Raw genomic sequence first — 18,548 nt, forward strand, 5'->3', positions numbered from 1 at the left:
CTAAATTCAGAATATCAACATTTTGCATAATGAATCCAGGCACTGAGCATCAACAGCTCACATTATAGAAACAGAAACGATTGGTATTATGTGCTTAAATCTTAAGTGGCAGGCTTGCCCCCTTCAAGAAAAGAACCTGTGATGGATGACGCATCTAGATCCAACTATCAATTTACAGAAAATACGGAGGACAGAGGAACCTGTTAAGGGACCCCACAGTGGTGCAATCAACAAATTCAGACTGCTAAAAACTCCACAGGACAAATAACCAGATTTCTTAACAAATAAATTGCAGAGGAGAAAAATGGGATGGAGGAAGTACCCACAGAGTAAGTGATGTAGCTCACAACTGTAGCATGTAGACCTGATTTGAATAAACTGTGTGTGTGTGTGTGTGTGTGTGTGTCCGTCTGAAGTGGAATAGAAAGTCTTAAGTAGTGACTAATGAATAATTATTGTTACTGCTATTATTTAAGGGAGTGATACCACTACAATGGTGATGTTTAACAAAGTTCTTCTGTTTTATAAATACAAAATATTTAGGGATAAACTCTTATGTCTAAAATTGCTTCGAAAGAGTAGAAGAGGAGGAAATGAGAAGAATGAGAAATGAAACCAGATTAGCCATGAGCAATGAATACACGAGGGTTATATTGTCATGTTTGAATATTTGCAATTCTCCACATTAAAAGGGTAAGCAAAAAATATTGAGAAGTCTTTTCATTTTTCTTTGGAAAGAGGTCATGTCAGCATGTGGCATTAAGTATAATCTCTTCTGGGATTAAAAAGGCCGCGGCCACACAGTCACATAAGGACAGCTCAACAGCCATGAGGGCCCACACCCTCAACAGAACACATTTACCGATATTTCAGTTTTCAAAAGAATGGATGTCTCTTGGTGCTAAATACACGTGCCTGGCAAAAAGCTGTCGAGAACAAACACTTACCGGCATGACTGTTGAAATGTGCAAAGTTAGCAAAATTGGCTGTGGCCGTTGACTGAGGCGCTGGAGCAGCAAAGATGTCTGAGCCAAGATCACTTAAAAGGTCAAACTGCTTCTTTTCCTGCTGCTGCCCTTGAGAGCGACCTACGACAGGGGACTGCACACCACACATTAACGATACAGAGCTTCCAGTCAGTTCTGCCACATTTTTGTAACACTCTTTCCAATTCACCAAGCTTAAAAGGCAGTTGAAAGATTACATAATCTTTTATTTGTAGTTTTGAATACCTTGGTATTTTTTGAAAAGCACCAATTTTCCACATCTATTCCCAAATCATCTCTCAATTTTAAATACAGAGTCAAAGACAAAGAAACGCTGTATTGTAACAGCTGTTACACCTCAGAACACAAGCGAGACGTCCTGCTAGGAGAGCAATAATAAGACTTTCACAGAACACATCCTTTCTATGTGGGCACAGTGCCTTTCTCTTCAGCTTTCACTCAAACCTCTTGTGACAACTGAGCAATTTTATCCAGATGTCCTCGTATGCATCAGTAAAAGGGGTGGACTTGAATTCCAACAGTACTGTGCCTCAGAACCATTCTTGTGTAGGACAAACGCTGTCGTGCCAGATCAACAAACCGGTCACAGCTCAGAAAACTGTCACAAAGTGCAGAAGCACAAGCTTTTTCACCAACTTCTAAAAAGCCTTCAGCCCGTTTAGTTTTTTAAAATAAGGCATGTAATGCAAAGCCACCTGTGTTTCGATGATAAGCATGCTTCACAATGAGGCAGGGGAAAAGTTCTACTACTTAAGAAATCCTTTCTTGTAAAAGGACATCACAGAGCCTATACTGTTCTAACTCTGATGGTCCCCAGAGTCCTGTTTCACTAAATGTAGCTATAGGACAGACAGCTATTAACAGTGTTCTGTGTACCTTTGCAAACCTGTGGAGCATTCAAAGAAACTCGAGCAAAAAGAGCAAAAATATGCACATCCCAACCACTTAACCAAGACTCTCTGAATGCACTATCTGAACCACTAGCTTGCTGTATATGACCACTAGGACATAAAGCTACTGTCCTAAAGAATTCTCAAGTCCATGATACTCAATCCTCCTGGAGCAGAAGTCTCTGCGAAGATGGGAGACCACTCACCTGACTAGGTGTGCCCTTGTTTAAGTGCAGTGCTGGTGCTGAGTCTCCTAAAAGAGACTTCAGGGGTTTGACCTCAGGCGTGCTGCTCGTGCTACTGGCAGACGACCCTGAAATAGACGCATGAACTGATGCCACCACCTTGGCTTGTTCTGGAGGGACATACCTAAAACATATGAAAAATTCAACAGGCACTTAACCGAGAAAACTGCAGGGAATACTAAAACATGATAAACTTAATTTTAATTTCTTGTCAGACTATGTCGACATTACTCTTATTTCAAAACCCTCTTAGAATTGACAGCTTAAGACTGCACTTAATTGAAGTACTCAGACAGGCTGATACAGACTATGTGCAAAACTTGTTTCAATTATTTACTTATAATTTTTCTAAAAAAATATATATCATAAATAACTTTTTTAACAACAGAGGGCCTATAGTTAATCATGATGAACAGTTAAAACTCTACTTTTTAACAACTAAAGTATAAGATCATGAATAACATTTGGGAAGAGAGCAAAATAAAGAGAAAACATCTATTACATTACAGTTAGTAGTCTAAAATACAAAGGTCTATTACAAATCTAGAAGAATAAGATCAACAACTCAATTTCTAAATAAGCAGAAACAATTCCCAAATGGAGACACAGAAATGAAAACACTTGCAACCTAATAAAAATGCAAATTAATATATCATTCACATTTGCTCTGAGCATAAATTTTTAAATTTTGTAACTGCCCGCTAAAATACAGAAATAGGTATGTTGTATCTCAGCAGTACAACTTCCAGAAACTCATCCTTAGGGATTAATTGGATAGGTGCACACAGATACATGTACATGCATGTTATCACAGCACTCTTTATAATTTCAAAGAACTGGCCACATATCAAACATTCATCAGGAGAGAAATATTCAACAGATTCAGCAGATTATGCTAACATCTGTATAATAGAATACTGCATAGCCACTCTGTTTGGACAAGGAAAGATGTCCCTAAGACTTCCAGGGTCTTTCAGGTTTGATCTCATTCGCGTAAGTACAGGATTTACCGGAGGAAGAGAGTGAAGAAAACTAAAGAGAGGCAGTAAGAACATAATGCCCAAACACTGGCAACGCTAATCTCCAGAGCTAGGATCACGTAAGAGTTTTTGTTCTATTTCTGGGTTTTGTCCCACCCTGCCCTTCTCCCCAACACCACCCCGAGATCACTTAGGGGACACAGGAAAACAAAGTGGTTAAGGAGCACCTACGTGTTCTAAAGACAGAGTTAAAGTTCCAGCTCTACCCCTGGAAACCTAGCTATGAAACCTAGGGCAAACTACCCCAACCCTTTGTGCCTCCGAGTTTTCATCTATAAAATGGAGACATGGTTGCTATGAGGTATAACTGAGTTAACATTTATTTTTCAAGTACTTACAACAGTTCCTGGTACACATGTATTAGCTACACAAGTGTTAGCTATTTTCAATTCTATGACAGTGACAAACAATACAACTGCTTTGCCGTAACTTGGTATATTCACTGATGGGATCAATTTTTGAGCACAGTCAAGTCTTACCAAAGGATAAAACCAGATAATTGTATTTAGTTCAAAACACTCACCTGACTAAAAGTAAAGAAGTGAAGCTTGTATTGCACAGGAAGTGAGTTTGAAAACTGGTCATACAATCTCAAAACCCCTTTAGATCTACGACAACAATAGTCTCAATGTTTTAAATACAGTTGCCTGGACTGAGGATTTTCAGGGAGACTGCATTTGGACAGTGCTTATATCATGTTAAAAACCCACTGCACTGCTCTCTCGTTACATGTCACAGGTATGTGCAAGTGCTTAAAATCCACAGAACCTGGTCCACCTGAATGCTGGTCACTCCCTCTACATGCCGAGCATTCAAGTTTGTAACTGTATTATTCTTGCTATTACTATCCTGTTTCTCAGGACAGAAAAATAACACAAATTGTAATTATTTGAGGTTTACAGTTACTTGAGTTATAGTTTGAATTAATAATTTATCATCATCACGACCATCATCATCATTATAAATGCAAGGGATGGAAATTTATGGTTTTAAATCTAACAACTCTTACTCATACACACTTTCTTTTGCTAAATGAAGATAAACTATGTAAAATCTTAGCTAAGTTCTATTCAAACTAACTTGCTGAGTTGGTAAAACTGTTGGGAAAATAAAAAATTAGGCTATAGCTATGTATGGAGAAAGGTCTTAGTATAGGATACAAGGTCTTGGAAATTAAGAACTGAAAGGACAGAAAGTTAATCACATACTTCATTTTAAGAGACTCCTTTATGCCACCGTGTTTCTACTATCAGCCCACCCTCAAAGATTTTCTTCTTTCTTGAACTAAAATTTTACGAGCATGCTTTTATCTGCATTCATACCTAACACTACCTAGTGCTGCTAAATGTAGCCTGCGCTACAGCTGATCCTGCCTGGCAAAAAGAAGTCTCCTTTCGAGAACAGTTAAGAATACAGAGTTTGCAGAGGAAACGAATTAAAGCAACTTCTCTCTGTTGCTCACTGAATGAAGGCGGAGATATCTCACCTATAACCCACAGCCAAGTAGTCCTTCAGTATTCCCGGGGTTAAGCCATTCACTTCCACCTTATCTATTCCCTCTATTGTGACTCTCTCCTTTATTTTCTTAAGCCCCCAAGAAGGAAATATACACTACTGAATAATAGGTCTTAATAAATTGAATTAAATCGTGCTCATATAACTAAACATGAAGAGTCCAAGGTAGTTGAACAGTAGCTTTACAGACACATTTCCTGCTATGCTTTTTAAAGGGCTGTACTAGCCATATGTCCAACCTGTTTTAACTTCTTTTTAAAAATTGACATCTGATGGATTTAGTTAGGGGAGCATAAACGCTCTCTTCTTAACCAGGGAGTAAAATCATTTCTTGGGTGAGAAGTGAGGATATTTTGGGCAAAGACCTACCACAAAATGCAATTATGTGGATGGATTACTACACAAGAGCTTTAGCATACTGCTTAGTATATAAAAGATACTAAATAAATACTTGCAAAATGAATGAAGATTTTAAGAAAAGAGGCTATATGAAACTAGAATGTCTTGAGAAGCTAGCAGGGCTAGAGAAGGATTAGAAGGAAGGATCCTTCGCTTTCCAAAAAGGGTAGGAGGCCTGGGAATAAGGAACCGGCTGCTGCTGGGCACAGATGACTTAAGTAGAGTCAAGGCTTTTCGAAACCAAATCCAATAAAATGCCCAAATATAAGGAGTATCTATCTACCTACATACCTATTTCCTTATTTCCTATATAACTATCTCTTTCTTTCCATCCTTCCTTCCTTCCTTATGTCAGATTAATCTTACCCATAATTAATGTGATTTTTGGGAGCCTTTGTTCTAAATACAAACTATTCACTCACCATCTTTTCTTTTCATACTTTTCTTGTAGGAACTCTTTCACTTTTTGTGGATCCCTGAAGTCTGGAATTGCTGAAGATCTATCATCAAATAATCCTAGCCAAATCTGTTTACAGACCTTTGGAAAGAATTAAAAAACAAAAGTGTTAAATTCAACATCTTCACTTAATGAAATTTTAAGGGAAAATTATGATTCTTTCAAAAAGCTAACCTACTTAATACCACTGCTTTCAATGAGAATATTACCACAAAGAATGAACTAAATTTATTTTAATATATTCCAGTATGCAGTAAAATCTTAGCAACAGCATCATAAAGAATAACACCTCACAGGGAAATGGGATTTGAATGGATCTGGGCCTTTTTGGTCTTGGAATGATCTTAAACTGTAAGCCATGAGCAAAGTTGTGTTACCTTGATAAACCTCAGTTCCCTCACCCCATAAAACAGAGGAATTAGACCAGGAGCAATTTCATGGATCTTTGACAAATTTAAAAATCAACCAAAATAGGGGCGCTTTGGCTGGCTCAGTTCGTAGAGCATGTGACTCTTGATCTTGGGGTTGTGAGTTTGAGCCCCATGTTGGATGAAGAGGTTACTCAAAAAAACAAAAAAAATCTACAACAACAACAAAAACAAATAAAAAGTACTAGAATCATACATAATTTGAGCTTAAAGTACAATAATAATAATAACAAAAACACAAGGCAGATACAACTCTAGCTTTATAAGTACCTCCCATGCTTTTTCCCACTAATGGCTAAAAAATAAGAATCTAAGATATTTAACATTTTAGAAAAAAACCAAAGAAATGAAATGATGCAGAACTCAAACAGAACACAAAGAGCAGAGAACTATAAAGAAAAAAATTAATAACATGGACTTCAAAATTTAAAGCTACTCTTCTTGGGGGTGCCTGGGTGGCTCAGTCGGTTGAGTGTCTAACTCAATTTCGGCTCAGGCCATGATCCCAGGGTTGTGGGATCAAGCCCCAAGTCTGGCTCTGTGCTTAGATATTCTTAATGCTTAAGATATTCTCTCTCTCTCTCTCTCTCTCTCTCTCTCTTTCTCTCTCCCTCCCTCTGCCCCACTCACACTCTAAAATAAAAAAATAAAAATAAGTTAAAATAAATAAATAAAAATAAAACTTGGTCTTCAGGGCACCTCAATGGCTCAGTCAGTAGAGCATATGACTCTCGATCTTGGGGTTGTGAGTTCGAGTCCCGTGTCACGTGTAGAGATTACTTAAAAAATCTTAAAAAAAAAAACAACCCAAAACTATCGCTCTGCAAAAGACTTAAAAAGAAAAAATGAAAAGGGAAGCCAACTGATAAAAAGTATTTGCAAAATGTGTTAAGATTTTGTGATCTAACGTGATAGGAACTTAAAGCAACTTGAATCCAAAATACATTTAAAAATTCTTAAAACTCAACTATAAAAAACCAGTAAGAGTGGGCAGGGAAGATGAACAGACACCTCATGAAAGATATACACAGCAGCCCAGTATCAGCACTGAGACCCACTACACAGGCACCCACAGATACCACTAAAAGGCCCAAAATAAAAAGACCATATCATGTGTTTGGAACAACTGGAACTCTCAAGAAGGTTAAAAAGGTACAATCACTCCGGAAGACAGTTTACAGTTACTTAAAAGTTAAATATACACCTACCATATAACCCAGCCATGCCTTCTAAGTTATTTACCCAACAGAAAGAAAAAACCTGTCTACACTCAGATTTGTACACCAATGTTCACAGCAGCTTTACAAATGATAATAACTCCAAAGTGAAAACAACCCAAATGGGTTCATCAACAGGTTGAATGGATCAATTTTAGAATATCCAAACAGGATACTCTTCAGCAATGAAAAGGAATAAACTATTGATACAAGCAACTACATGTGGAGAAGTCAGATTCCTCTCCAAAGTACATACTGTATGACCCCCCCTCATTTAACTTTTACAAAGCACAACTTTATCTATAGTGACAGAAAGCAGATTAGTGCAAACATTACAAACGGGCACAAAAAAATTCTTCGCGATAATGAAAATGTATGCTGTCCTATTACTATAGTGATGGTTTCACATAGGTCAAAACTCATCAAAATTGTACACTCTGAATATATCCAAGTTATTGTAATTAATTATTCCTCAGTAAAGCTATAAGAAACCAGTCCACAAGCTTCCAAACTTGTATCATTTAAAAAATTAACCAATTATGACACTGTGAAAAGCACACAGTATCCAGCTTCAAAAAGCCCCCCAAAACTCGAGGAATCAGAGAATAAATAAAAAGCAGCATTCCTCTCAATCGTACCTGCTCACTGAAATGGCAAAGAGAGAAAGAAGAACCAGAAGAAGGACTTGCCCTCTTCCTCTCTCCGTACCCCAATCATGCTTCAAAACAATTTTTCTTGTTTTCTTGTTTTCCCTCCTACTCCAGGCTCAGTGCAGATACTGTAACATCATTAAGGCAGTGTAGGTGACACACATGAGCCCTAGGCTAAGGCACAAAGCAGTACAGTGGCAAAGCCCAAGAAGTACACCCAGAAATGGTAATGCAACTTACTGCCAGAAATGCTGTCAACCCTGTACAGGGCCAGTTTCCCCACTGACTATTTAGCAACTTAAAAAGAACCACATGGGACTCTCCTTAGAAACCTGACTGATGATTCTCCGAAAATTTAATTTTGAAAGATTCTGTGGCTATGCAATTACATTTATAAAGGAGGGATTGGAAGTTTCTAGTTCTTCTCTCTCAAAAAGTCCCAAATGAGAAAACAACAGACATGGTAATTATTTGCCCAAAGCCAAAGAATTATTAACCGTAACTGACACAATTAGTTCAGGACACTTCATGACATTTAGTCTTTGCGCGCTAAAAATTCCTAAGAACTATCATATACAACTTTTTTTTTTTTTTTTTAAGTTCATTTATTTAGAGAGAGAGAAAGAGAGTGCACGCAAGCACAGGGCAGGGGCAGAGAAAGGAGAGAGAGAACCCCAAGCAGGCTCTGTGCAGTGAGCACAGGGCCTGAAGTGGGGCTCGGAATTCACAAATCACAAGATCGTGACTCAAGCCAAAATCAAGTCGGACGCTCAACCGACTGAGCCACCCATATGTAACTTTTTCTAACTGAAAACAAACAGTGAACAAATAAACATACAAACAAAAAGGAGATGGGCTGACGACACATCCCCGAGTTACTGTCTTGGCACTCATTCATCACGGGGATGCGAAGCGAAGATGAAGTGCTTGGCGGTAGACTTTACAGGCATCTGACAGCAGCAGCCAGTGGGTATCACTCAAACTTCTGTACTGTTGCAGTTCTCTGTCCCTGCTCTCTGACAGGAAAAATCTTTAGTTCTTATTTCTCACTATGTTGCCCCATAATAGCTATTTCCTATTATTGCTCAAGATCCTAACCATACCTGCCACTCATGTCAGCTTAAGTTGTACCTAAGCCAAGCGGCTCTCAAAATGGATTTCCCAAGTCCCTGGATCCGCAGCATCAAGGTGACCTAAGAACTTGTAAATGCAAACTTTCAGGACCCACTCAAGATCTACGAAATCAGAACCTCAAGGGGTGGTGCCCAGCAATGTGTGTTTCAGCAAACCCTTTGGGGGACTGTGAAATTGGTCAAAGTTTGCAAACTGGTGCGTTAGTAAAATCTAGGCCAGCAAATGGAAACTTTCTTTCCATACATATACTACATACAGTTTCCGGTTATTTCTCAAAATTATGAAATCACTAATCCTGGTATCGGGCAAGATTCATTTAACAGAGACAGTGTTCCAGGGACACATCCGGGAAAACACAATGTCAATCTCTTTGAGACCGATTCATATTTTCATCCCTGAAAAGCTGGCTTCTGTTTCAACCATTCTACTAAAATTGCTCTTTCAGGTTTCTAGATTTGCTGAAAGAAAAGTATACAGTTCTTTTTGTTCCTTTTGTTCCGTTAGTAAAATAATAAACAGGATCACCTGAAAAGGAACAGTTTTTCAAAGCTGAAGGAGAGTGGGAGAGTGAATTACTAACACAGCAAGCAGCACTGAGGACTCATGGAGATGAGTAGTAAAGTGAATTAGTCTTAATAGTTGTGTTTGCCTCCAGCCTCATCTGCCTATTTAGGTACAAAGTAGTTGAGTGACGACGGCTTTCAAGGTAAAATACGACAAGTTAAAAAGGAATGGTTATAACAGACCATGAAATCTAAGGTAAGAAAAACAAAGATATGGTGAGGATGATGGCCAAGAAGTTTAGCCTCAGTGGGCTGCAGTCCTGATGGCTGTGCCACAATTGTTGGGATTTAGAAATTAAGAGGGAATGAGCTGGGAAGAGAGAAGTGGAGGTGGCCAGAGACCAGGATGCTTCAACTTGAACTCTGAGAGGTGATTCAGTTATTGATAAATAAAAAGTCTAAAATAAGATGAAGGATTATTGGAGGTAGGAGGTCGAGGAATTCAGGAGGCCAAATTATCTATTATTATGATAATCATGTGGATTATCTATGCGGACAGTGAGACTAGAAGAAATGATTAACACTAAGGAGAAAAAAGACATTACATAAGGGGCTAAAATCTAAAACGAATGAGGGGTATGACTGCATTAAGAAGCCACAGCAGGTGACAAAATCTACTGGCACGAGAAACATGGTGCTGGGGGACCAGAAACACCACTGAGGAGCAAGAATGATACCTAAAAGCCATCATCTGAAAGAACTGCACTCATGACGGAATTGGTGTTGATAATCTCTTTTAGGGAGGTGGATAATCAGTTCTAATTATAGAATAATGTGATGGTTGGGGTAGTTCAGAGCCTGGACAAGGGGAACCAGACAGCCTGAATTTGAATCCCAATTCTGTTTAGTAATGGAACCTGCTTCACAGGGATGGTGGAAGGGTTAAAGGAGTTAGTAGGGGGGAGGGGGGGCGGTTTCCATTCCGGAACAGGGGTACATAATGAACTTTAACTAGTACCAGTTATTATTACTCTCAGAGGTGGGTTATGGAATAATGAGGTAAGCAAGCACTGGGAAGTAGGTCCCCTCAGGAACACAGGAAACTATGGGTCTCCCTACTATCCTGCTGCAGACAGAATCAAAGTGGTCTTGATTTAAAAAAAAAGAAAAACACAACTCCCTCCTCCAAACTTCTATAGCACTTTGTATGTTTTACATGAGGCTCATTACCAATTGCCTCATATTTGAATTACTGCGCATGTGTCTCATTTACTTTTGAATTCCCCACATTGCTTAAAATAATGGGTTGTGCCACATTAAGCGTTCAATAAATATACCGGTAATGCTGAAAAACACACTTCATTTATCATTTTTTTAAAACAATTTTTTAATATTTATTTTTGAGAAAGAGAGAGAAGAGACAGAGTGTGAGCAGGGGAGGGGGAGAGAGAGAGGGAGACACAGAATCTGAAGCAGGGTCCAGGCTCTGGGCTGTCAGCACAGAGCCCGACGCGGGGCTCAAACTCACGAACCAAGAGATCATGACCTGAACTGAAGTCAGACGCTCAACCAACTGAGCCACCCAGGTGCCCCTATCATTTATTTATTTTAAAATTACACATCAGCCAACAAGAATAAGCCTGTGAAATTTTCAAAATAGTTTTTTCCTTATTCTAGTGCAAATCCACTTTAGAATTGTAATCAAAATAGCCACTGACATAATCTAAAATACTTTAAAGTATCAGTCAGGGTTGCCATAGAAAACAGGTGGCATGCTCAATTCAAAAAATTTGAAAGAAAGTTTAATAGACTATTTACAAAGCACAGGCAGGTTGTAAGGAACTCACACGTGAGAATACGGTTCCCCCTCATTCGTAACAGCTCAACCCCACCCACTGGCAGGGGAAGGAGAGGAAGAGGTAACCTTAAGACGAAGAGGGCTAATTGATGGGAGTCTGACCTTCAATGGAAAGATGCAGAAAGGAGACAAGAAATCCCACATGGAAGAAGAAAGTAAGTATTTTAACCTCTCCCTCCTTCCTTTCTTGCTTTGACAATGTTCCCCCATCAGCTCAACCCAACTGGAAGCCAAGAGTCAAGAAGGCCCATCTGTGTATCCAGACAAATGAGCAGCCTGGAGCCAGAGCAGGGTAAAGACCAGAGCTAGAAGGGCAGATGGAAGCCATCCAGCACAGCACCTAAATCACGATAATAAATACATGTGGTGCAAGCAATTTCACAAACTCAATTACGGACACCAAAGATAGGAAACATCCATACTAATTCTCAATTGCTCATATAAAAAAAGGAAGGATAAGGAAAGGGTGCTGCACCAGACTTGAGAAGGAAAATAGATAAGGGTAGAGATTACAGCTTCCTAATCCTCTCAGGGACAGCAAAACAAAGCAGAAATTTGTGTGAGTGGCAATTTACCTTTATTCTGACAAACCCTTGTTTTCATAAAAAGGATAAAGAATAAACATTGTGACTGGACTCTGTTTGCAACCTCTAGGTAAAAAGATAAAAAATAAGAAAAGGAGGGGGTGCCTGGGTGGCTCAGTCAGCTGGGCATCCAACTCTTGATTTTGGCTCAGGTCATGATCTCATGGCTTCTGAGTTCGAGCCTAGAGCCTGCTTGGGATTTCTCTCTTTCCTGCTCTTTCTGCCTCTCTTCTCTCTCAAAATAAATATATAAAGTTAATAAAAGAAGGAAATGACAGAAAGATGCTCTGGAATTAAAGAACCTTTTTTCATTAAATCCATCTACATATATCCAGCCAGATTTCAGACTATTTTGCCCTCACTCCTTAGTGGAGAGGTGGAGGGTTACTGACTCCCTAAGATACAATCGCAGCACTTGCTAGTACTGCCCATAAAATACAGAAACAAATAACTGGAGGCCTCAGAATTGAAAAATTCATGAACAAGTAACAAACATCCACTCTTTGAAAGCACAAAGAAAAACTACACAGAAAAAAATACGAACAGAAATACAATTAAAAGCTCTCTAGAGAGATACCATGTAACAGCAACATATTATTTAGCGCTAAAAGAAAAAACAATCAGGTTTTTGCTTTAATTTGCCCTAAACATCCAAAATCAGAAAAATATCCCAAATATATGTCATGACCCAAGTTAAATACTGAAAAGTACATTATTAGCATTTCCTACATTCATCCAGCCTCCATTAGCATGACTGTGCTCATATTTCTAGACTGATCGGTATTTCCCAGTTATAGCCTATCTGAAGGATGTGTATCAATAACGCTTAGGGAAAAAAAGACACTACCCATACACCTCATGCAAGAGAAACAGTTCTCCATGTATCTTTTTCAGACTGTATGTTATAGTCCATCTTAAAATTTGGTTTTAAAAAATGTGCAAGAATTAGAACCTATGCAACTGATTCACTGAAAACGGGCACACACAAGCTTTATGTGCAGATCACTAAGGCACCAGAGCCTTTGTGAACCAGACATATAAATGGATACATGAGGGAGCAAGACTTCCATCAAATCCAATTTATTTAATCTTAGGGTTTTTGTTTTTAATCTAAGCATAAACTACCTTATAATGGCTTCCTTAACATAAAAATCAAATTCTTCACCTATTCAGGCCCCAAAGGAGCCAACCCCTGATTACCTCTCCAGACTCCTTTACTATCATTACTCTTTCCAGGCCACACAGGCCTCCTCAGAAAGTCTTCCCTCAAAAGCCCATCCCACGGTGGGGGGCAACATCTCCCACACCAAACCTCACCTGTACGTTACTACAACATATTATTTTCATGCCCTTTATCTCACAGCTTCTAAATGTAAAACTCACGAGGCAGGAACCTTCTCTGATTCACCACTATTTGTATTCTCGGAGCCTGACACATAACAGACACTAAAAAAATAACCTAGCACATGAACGAAAGCAACTTCCTAACAGTGTTGAAATATAGGTACTCAAGAAATTCTTTTTTCCCTTAGTTCCATCTGAAATATACAGGCTGACCTAGAACACTTAGCATACTAACTTATTTATGCAGAAGTAATAAATTCACTGATGCGAATTCTCACATTCTGTCTAGACCAGAGGTTGCTAGCAAAACACACCTCACAAGCTAATATCTGGCCTTTGGTGTGTGTTAGCAGCTGAAGTCTCACTGGGACACAGTCCCGCCCACTCGTTTACCTACTGTCTATGCTGCTTTGTTGGGTAGTTACAACAAGGACGGTACAGTCCACAGAACCTAATATTTACTATCTGACCCTTTACCAAAAAGGTCTGCCAACCCCTGACTTTAACTGCAACCATGGACGTTCTATGATACCATCCCAGCACCCAAAAGTAATAACGATTTAAATAGGATAATAAATAAAAGCCTGCTGTTGAGGCAGGTTTTATAATGTGTATGGGGAGTAACAGAGATGAAACTAACATGAAAGAAGCCTTTCCCTGGAGGAAGTACTTTCCAAGAATGAGGACTATGTAAGGGCCAGTTTATTCTATGGACCCATTCACTAGTGAATAAAGGAGAAAAAGTACCAGAGTTAAGTTTCAGGTAAGGATTAATGTATTTGACACTTGTTTTCTACATAACTGACAAGTACAAACAAATAGAAGAGATAAAAGCAGCAAATACTCAAACACTAGGGAGAAATTAAATGCAGTGGTAAGAGCAGTAAAACCTACTTGCAAGAATCTGCAGTTTGTGCAGGAGACCAGTAGCTGTAATTCAGAAACTTACCGTGCAACTTAGTAACGGGCAGGATACGCAATGCACAGCACACTCCCATGCCTGATTTCACCTAACATCTCTAATGTCAAATCGTGTTCCAGAGAGGTTGCAAAGAACAAAAAACCCAGCCACGCTCGTTCAGATAAAACAAGGAAGCATACGGCAACACCAAGAAAACAAAAACTTTAGGGGAAACTGAGCTGCAAACAGAAAAAGCCATTTGGGACCTAGGTAGTCTGAGAATCTGTTTCCTAAGCCCCTCTCCTCCCCACCCCCCCAAACACACAGTTGATCACTTTTGCTTCTCACACTATGTCTAAATGCCTGCTCTTGCTCATCTTAGTGCACTTTTTTTTTTTTTTTTTCTGTTTAACTTGTTAAGACTGCACATGGCCCAAGTACATCCTGTCTTTTTGGTTTAAGTGATTCATCATTTGAATCCAGCCTCTGTGAACCTTAATTCAGTTTCTTATAAGAGGGAGGATCAGATTAGTCACTGGCCCCCAGGGTTAGCTGTCCATTCCTGGTCCAATAAGCTATGTGTTTTCTGTCTTTATTTTGTGGTTTTTCCAAGGCAGGGAGGGAGTCTTCCCCCTTTGTTCCTTCAGCAAAGCATGAGAGCTTGGTAAGCACTCCCCAAACCTAAACACACATGTTATTCATGAATACGCTTTGTCAATTATAAAAAGCTTTATAAATATAAAATTTATTGTATTAGTGAAGTCACATTGGTTTCAAGTAAGATTATCAATTGTCCTCCTTTCTCAAACTAGTATGACTATGTAAATTACCCTGTATGGGTAACAAAACAATTGTTCTTTCAATTTTGTATGCTGCCTTTAATAAGCTTCCCAGTTTTAGATAGTTAAATTTATCAATATTTACTTTGTGGTTTTCCATTGCTTTTAGCATATAAAGTCCTTACACGTTCAAATGTTAAGTAGTCAGCTATATTTTCTATTAAATTTTACAGTAATCACTTATGTTTTTTTATTACCTACCCTCAAGCTTACAATCCTTAAACACTACCATTCAGTTTGTTTTTTAGTTATAAAATAATTTGTTTTACAGCAAAGTTGCAAGTATAGTAAAAAAGAACTCCCATATACCCTTTACCCAGTCTCTAATGTTAACATTTACTTTATCATGCTCTCTTTAGATAAAATTTTTTCTAGGCTTTAAATGGTTTAGAACCTTCTCTTCCTAATGTCTACCTCCTAAGAACAAAGACATTCTTTTATATAAATGTAAGCAAAACTATCTAAATCAGGAAATTTACACTTTATTATTCTCTAATCCACAGACTAGCCAATTATCTTAATAGTGTCCTTTAGAACAAAAGGAAAAAAGGTTCACCGGGTAAAGAATCTGAACTGTCCTGCTGCCTTTAATCTGGAACAGTTCCTACAAGCGTCTTTGTCTTTCATGACCTTGACATCTTTGAAGCGTATAGGCCAATTATTTTGTAGTATGCTCCTTTATTTAGGTTTTCTCATGACTAAACTTATGTTATGCATTTTGGCAAGGAATACAACCTAAGTGATGTTGTATCCTTTTCCGTGAATTGTATCAGGAGACACATGATGTCAATCAGTCCCATTCCTAGGTGATGTTAATGGACATATGCCAGATCTCTTCATGCTAAAGTCACCATTTTTCCCTTTGGGATTAAGTATCTTGGAGGGAGATCCTATGAGACATTTTCTATATTTTTGCTGCTTTCTTTGTGCTTTAAAATTTTAACTCTAAAATACTTCTGAAATTAATTTTGGTCTACCGCATCAGTTAGCACTCAGACTTTCCATTTACTGAATAACCAATTCCTTCCATACTTAACTGCTAAAATGTGTTTATTTTATAGTAACTTTATACACTTAATATATATAAAGATCATAGCACGTCTAAGGATCTAGTCTGTAGATCTGTGCCTACTCTAGTTTCGGACTGTTGTAATTACTCCAAGTTTATATTGCAAATGATTGCCTATGAACACAGAGATATATTTTTAGTGTCTAAGTGGAGCCAATCCTATTTATTACTCTTTGGTTTACAAATTCCTCCCAGAGAATTTTACTTCTTTGTTTTAGAATCATTATCTAAAAAGGAGTAGAAAACTCCTACCAGTGTCTTGGTTCCAATTGCTCTACACTTAATTTGTGAAGCCTTCATAAATCTTAAAGCACAGCGTTCTCATTCCCAAAGACAGTTATGCATATTATAAGCAAGCCTGCCAAAAAGGAAAGATTAACCAAAGGTTTACGTTTCTTTCTCTCTACAGAGTAAGTTTTCAATTTTGACATTTTCCAGAATATTAACAAGAACAAACAAGGTACTGAGCAAGAGAGCAGAATGGGAAAGGTGACCTAATCACATTTCCTTCAGAACTGAATATGAAGTACAACTGTATTTACTTGTCACAATATGCAATAAGAACTGTTTGTGGATTATCGATGGCTTAAGGATCGCACCAATACCAGTGAATCACCTCTAACAGGAACACTACTCATTGTTTCACTCAACCGAAAGCTTAACGATAGTAATGGATTTGTACGGACACTCGATTGTCTGGTTGTCCTGGTGACTCAAAGCCTGCATTTGCCAGGCAGCTGACTGAGGCTGGGAATGTAGCCTCTGGCTGAGGAACGGAGAGACTAGGCGGCCCAAGTGCAGAACAAGCCTCGGAAGTAAACCCGATCCATACCACAGTCTACGTGAAGTAATCATGAGGAAAAGAAAAAAACATTTCGTTTTCTTTGAACATTTGTGAGTACACGGGTGGCCCACAGGTTAATCAAAAAGAAAAGAAAAAAAGAAAAAAGGAAAAGGAATATTCAGGCAAAGCTCTTGTCAGTAAAAATGAGATGTGCAGAAGAGGGGAGTTTTAAGTAGGTTTCCAAAACAGATTATCTCAATGTCCAAAGGGAACAATTTGACCACCAGTAAGAATAACTACAACAGACTGAAGCACATCAAATAATTTCATAATATTTAGAAAAAAACCACATGTAACTGGTCATTGTTGGAAGATGTTTTGGAACTCGTTTTGAAAAAAGTTAAATATTGAGAACCACATATAGGTTTATGTGCACTATATACCTGATATTCATGACTAGTTTTAATGTACTTAAAAAAGAATGATAAAAGTACTGCACATTAATGTAAATTTTATTCAAATAGCTGTATTTTCTAAAACCAAAAATATTAGTGAAAAAGTTCTACATCTTTGCAAATTTCATGAATACTTGACTAAATAGAAGATAACGGATTTCTCATCTGCCTCTGCATTTTGATGTTATGTAACTTCCGAAAAACTCCACCGTACACTCATGAGAATGAAAGTAAAAACAGCCAATCAGGTCTTCAAACTACTATTAAAAATGTTTGATTTTACAGAATCCCTGAAAAGGTCTCCAGGATCTCCAGTAGAACCCCAGACCGCACCTGGAAAATCACTTAGTTTGAAGTCACCACTTTACAACCCCAAATCAATGGATATAGGAACAGAGAACTACAAGAACAGCCCCTGACATAACCGTGCCCCCAAAATATCTCTCCATGAAAGAACACAACACCCAACCCGTGCAACACCGGGTCTTCCTCTTTTTCCAAACTAAACACGAATCTTAAGACGCTACTAGATCCAGCTACCAATTTACTGGTAACTACGATGACTGAGGAACACCGACACTACCATACGGATCGAATCAGCAAAATCCAAACAGTGGGAAACTACTGAACAAATGACTGGGCTGGAGAAGCGAGAAAAGGGGAGTGGGGGAGGGCAGGGGAGGTGGGAAGAGGAAGAGAGAGAGAACCGGAGTAAGCAACTGGAGGGGAAATTCCTAGAAAACAAACATTTAACAGGCAAGCAAAGCAGGTACCACTTCTGGTAATGTCAGAAGAGCTCACATTAAAACCCAACTCTCCAACAGATGACTATAAACTCTATGTACATTATAAAAACTACCAGAAGACACTAGGGAACAACCAAAGCAAACAGAATGTTGGAAAGGAAATTAAGCATTTGCTGTTTTTTTTAAAGACATGGTCAGTAACAATCAGAGTAGTTGCAGCAACTACAAAAACTGGAAAGTGAGCAGCAAATCCAAGGAAGGAGAGAATCAGGGAGTAGGAGCCACAAAACTCTGCCCAGGTCTCTGGCTCACCCTTGACCTAGGCATGTGCGGGGCTGACTCCAAACCAACTCAATTAAAGACTAAAAGAACTAAGTGGAGATTTTAACTGGTATCTTCCATGAGAAGCAGAATTTGCTACAGTAAAAAGGAAACAAAAGAAACAAACAAAACCAACGCTTTTGGAAGGAACAAGACAGAATC

General features: G+C 38.5%; 1 protein-coding gene across 11 annotated transcripts in view; it reads right to left on the reverse strand.

The window, feature by feature from the left end:
• AGFG1 (ArfGAP with FG repeats 1) overlaps positions 1-18,548 on the reverse strand; it is a 72,770-nt gene that overhangs the window by 24,037 nt on the left and 30,185 nt on the right. For all 11 annotated transcript variants that reach the window (XM_060623979.2, XM_060623978.2, XM_060623976.2 and 8 more), the window contains exons 3-5: positions 5,519-5,634; positions 2,104-2,266; positions 948-1,101 (exon numbers count right to left, since the gene is read on the reverse strand). In XM_060623979.2, coding sequence (XP_060479962.1) covers positions 948-1,101; positions 2,104-2,266; positions 5,519-5,634 — 433 coding nt within the window. The remainder of the gene's footprint in view (positions 1-947; positions 1,102-2,103; positions 2,267-5,518; positions 5,635-18,548) is intronic.

Source organism: Panthera onca, chromosome C1 (assembly GCF_046562875.1).
Source record: "Panthera onca isolate mPanOnc1 chromosome C1, mPanOnc1 haplotype 2, whole genome shotgun sequence".
Classification (NCBI taxonomy): Eukaryota; Metazoa; Chordata; class Mammalia; order Carnivora; family Felidae; genus Panthera; species Panthera onca.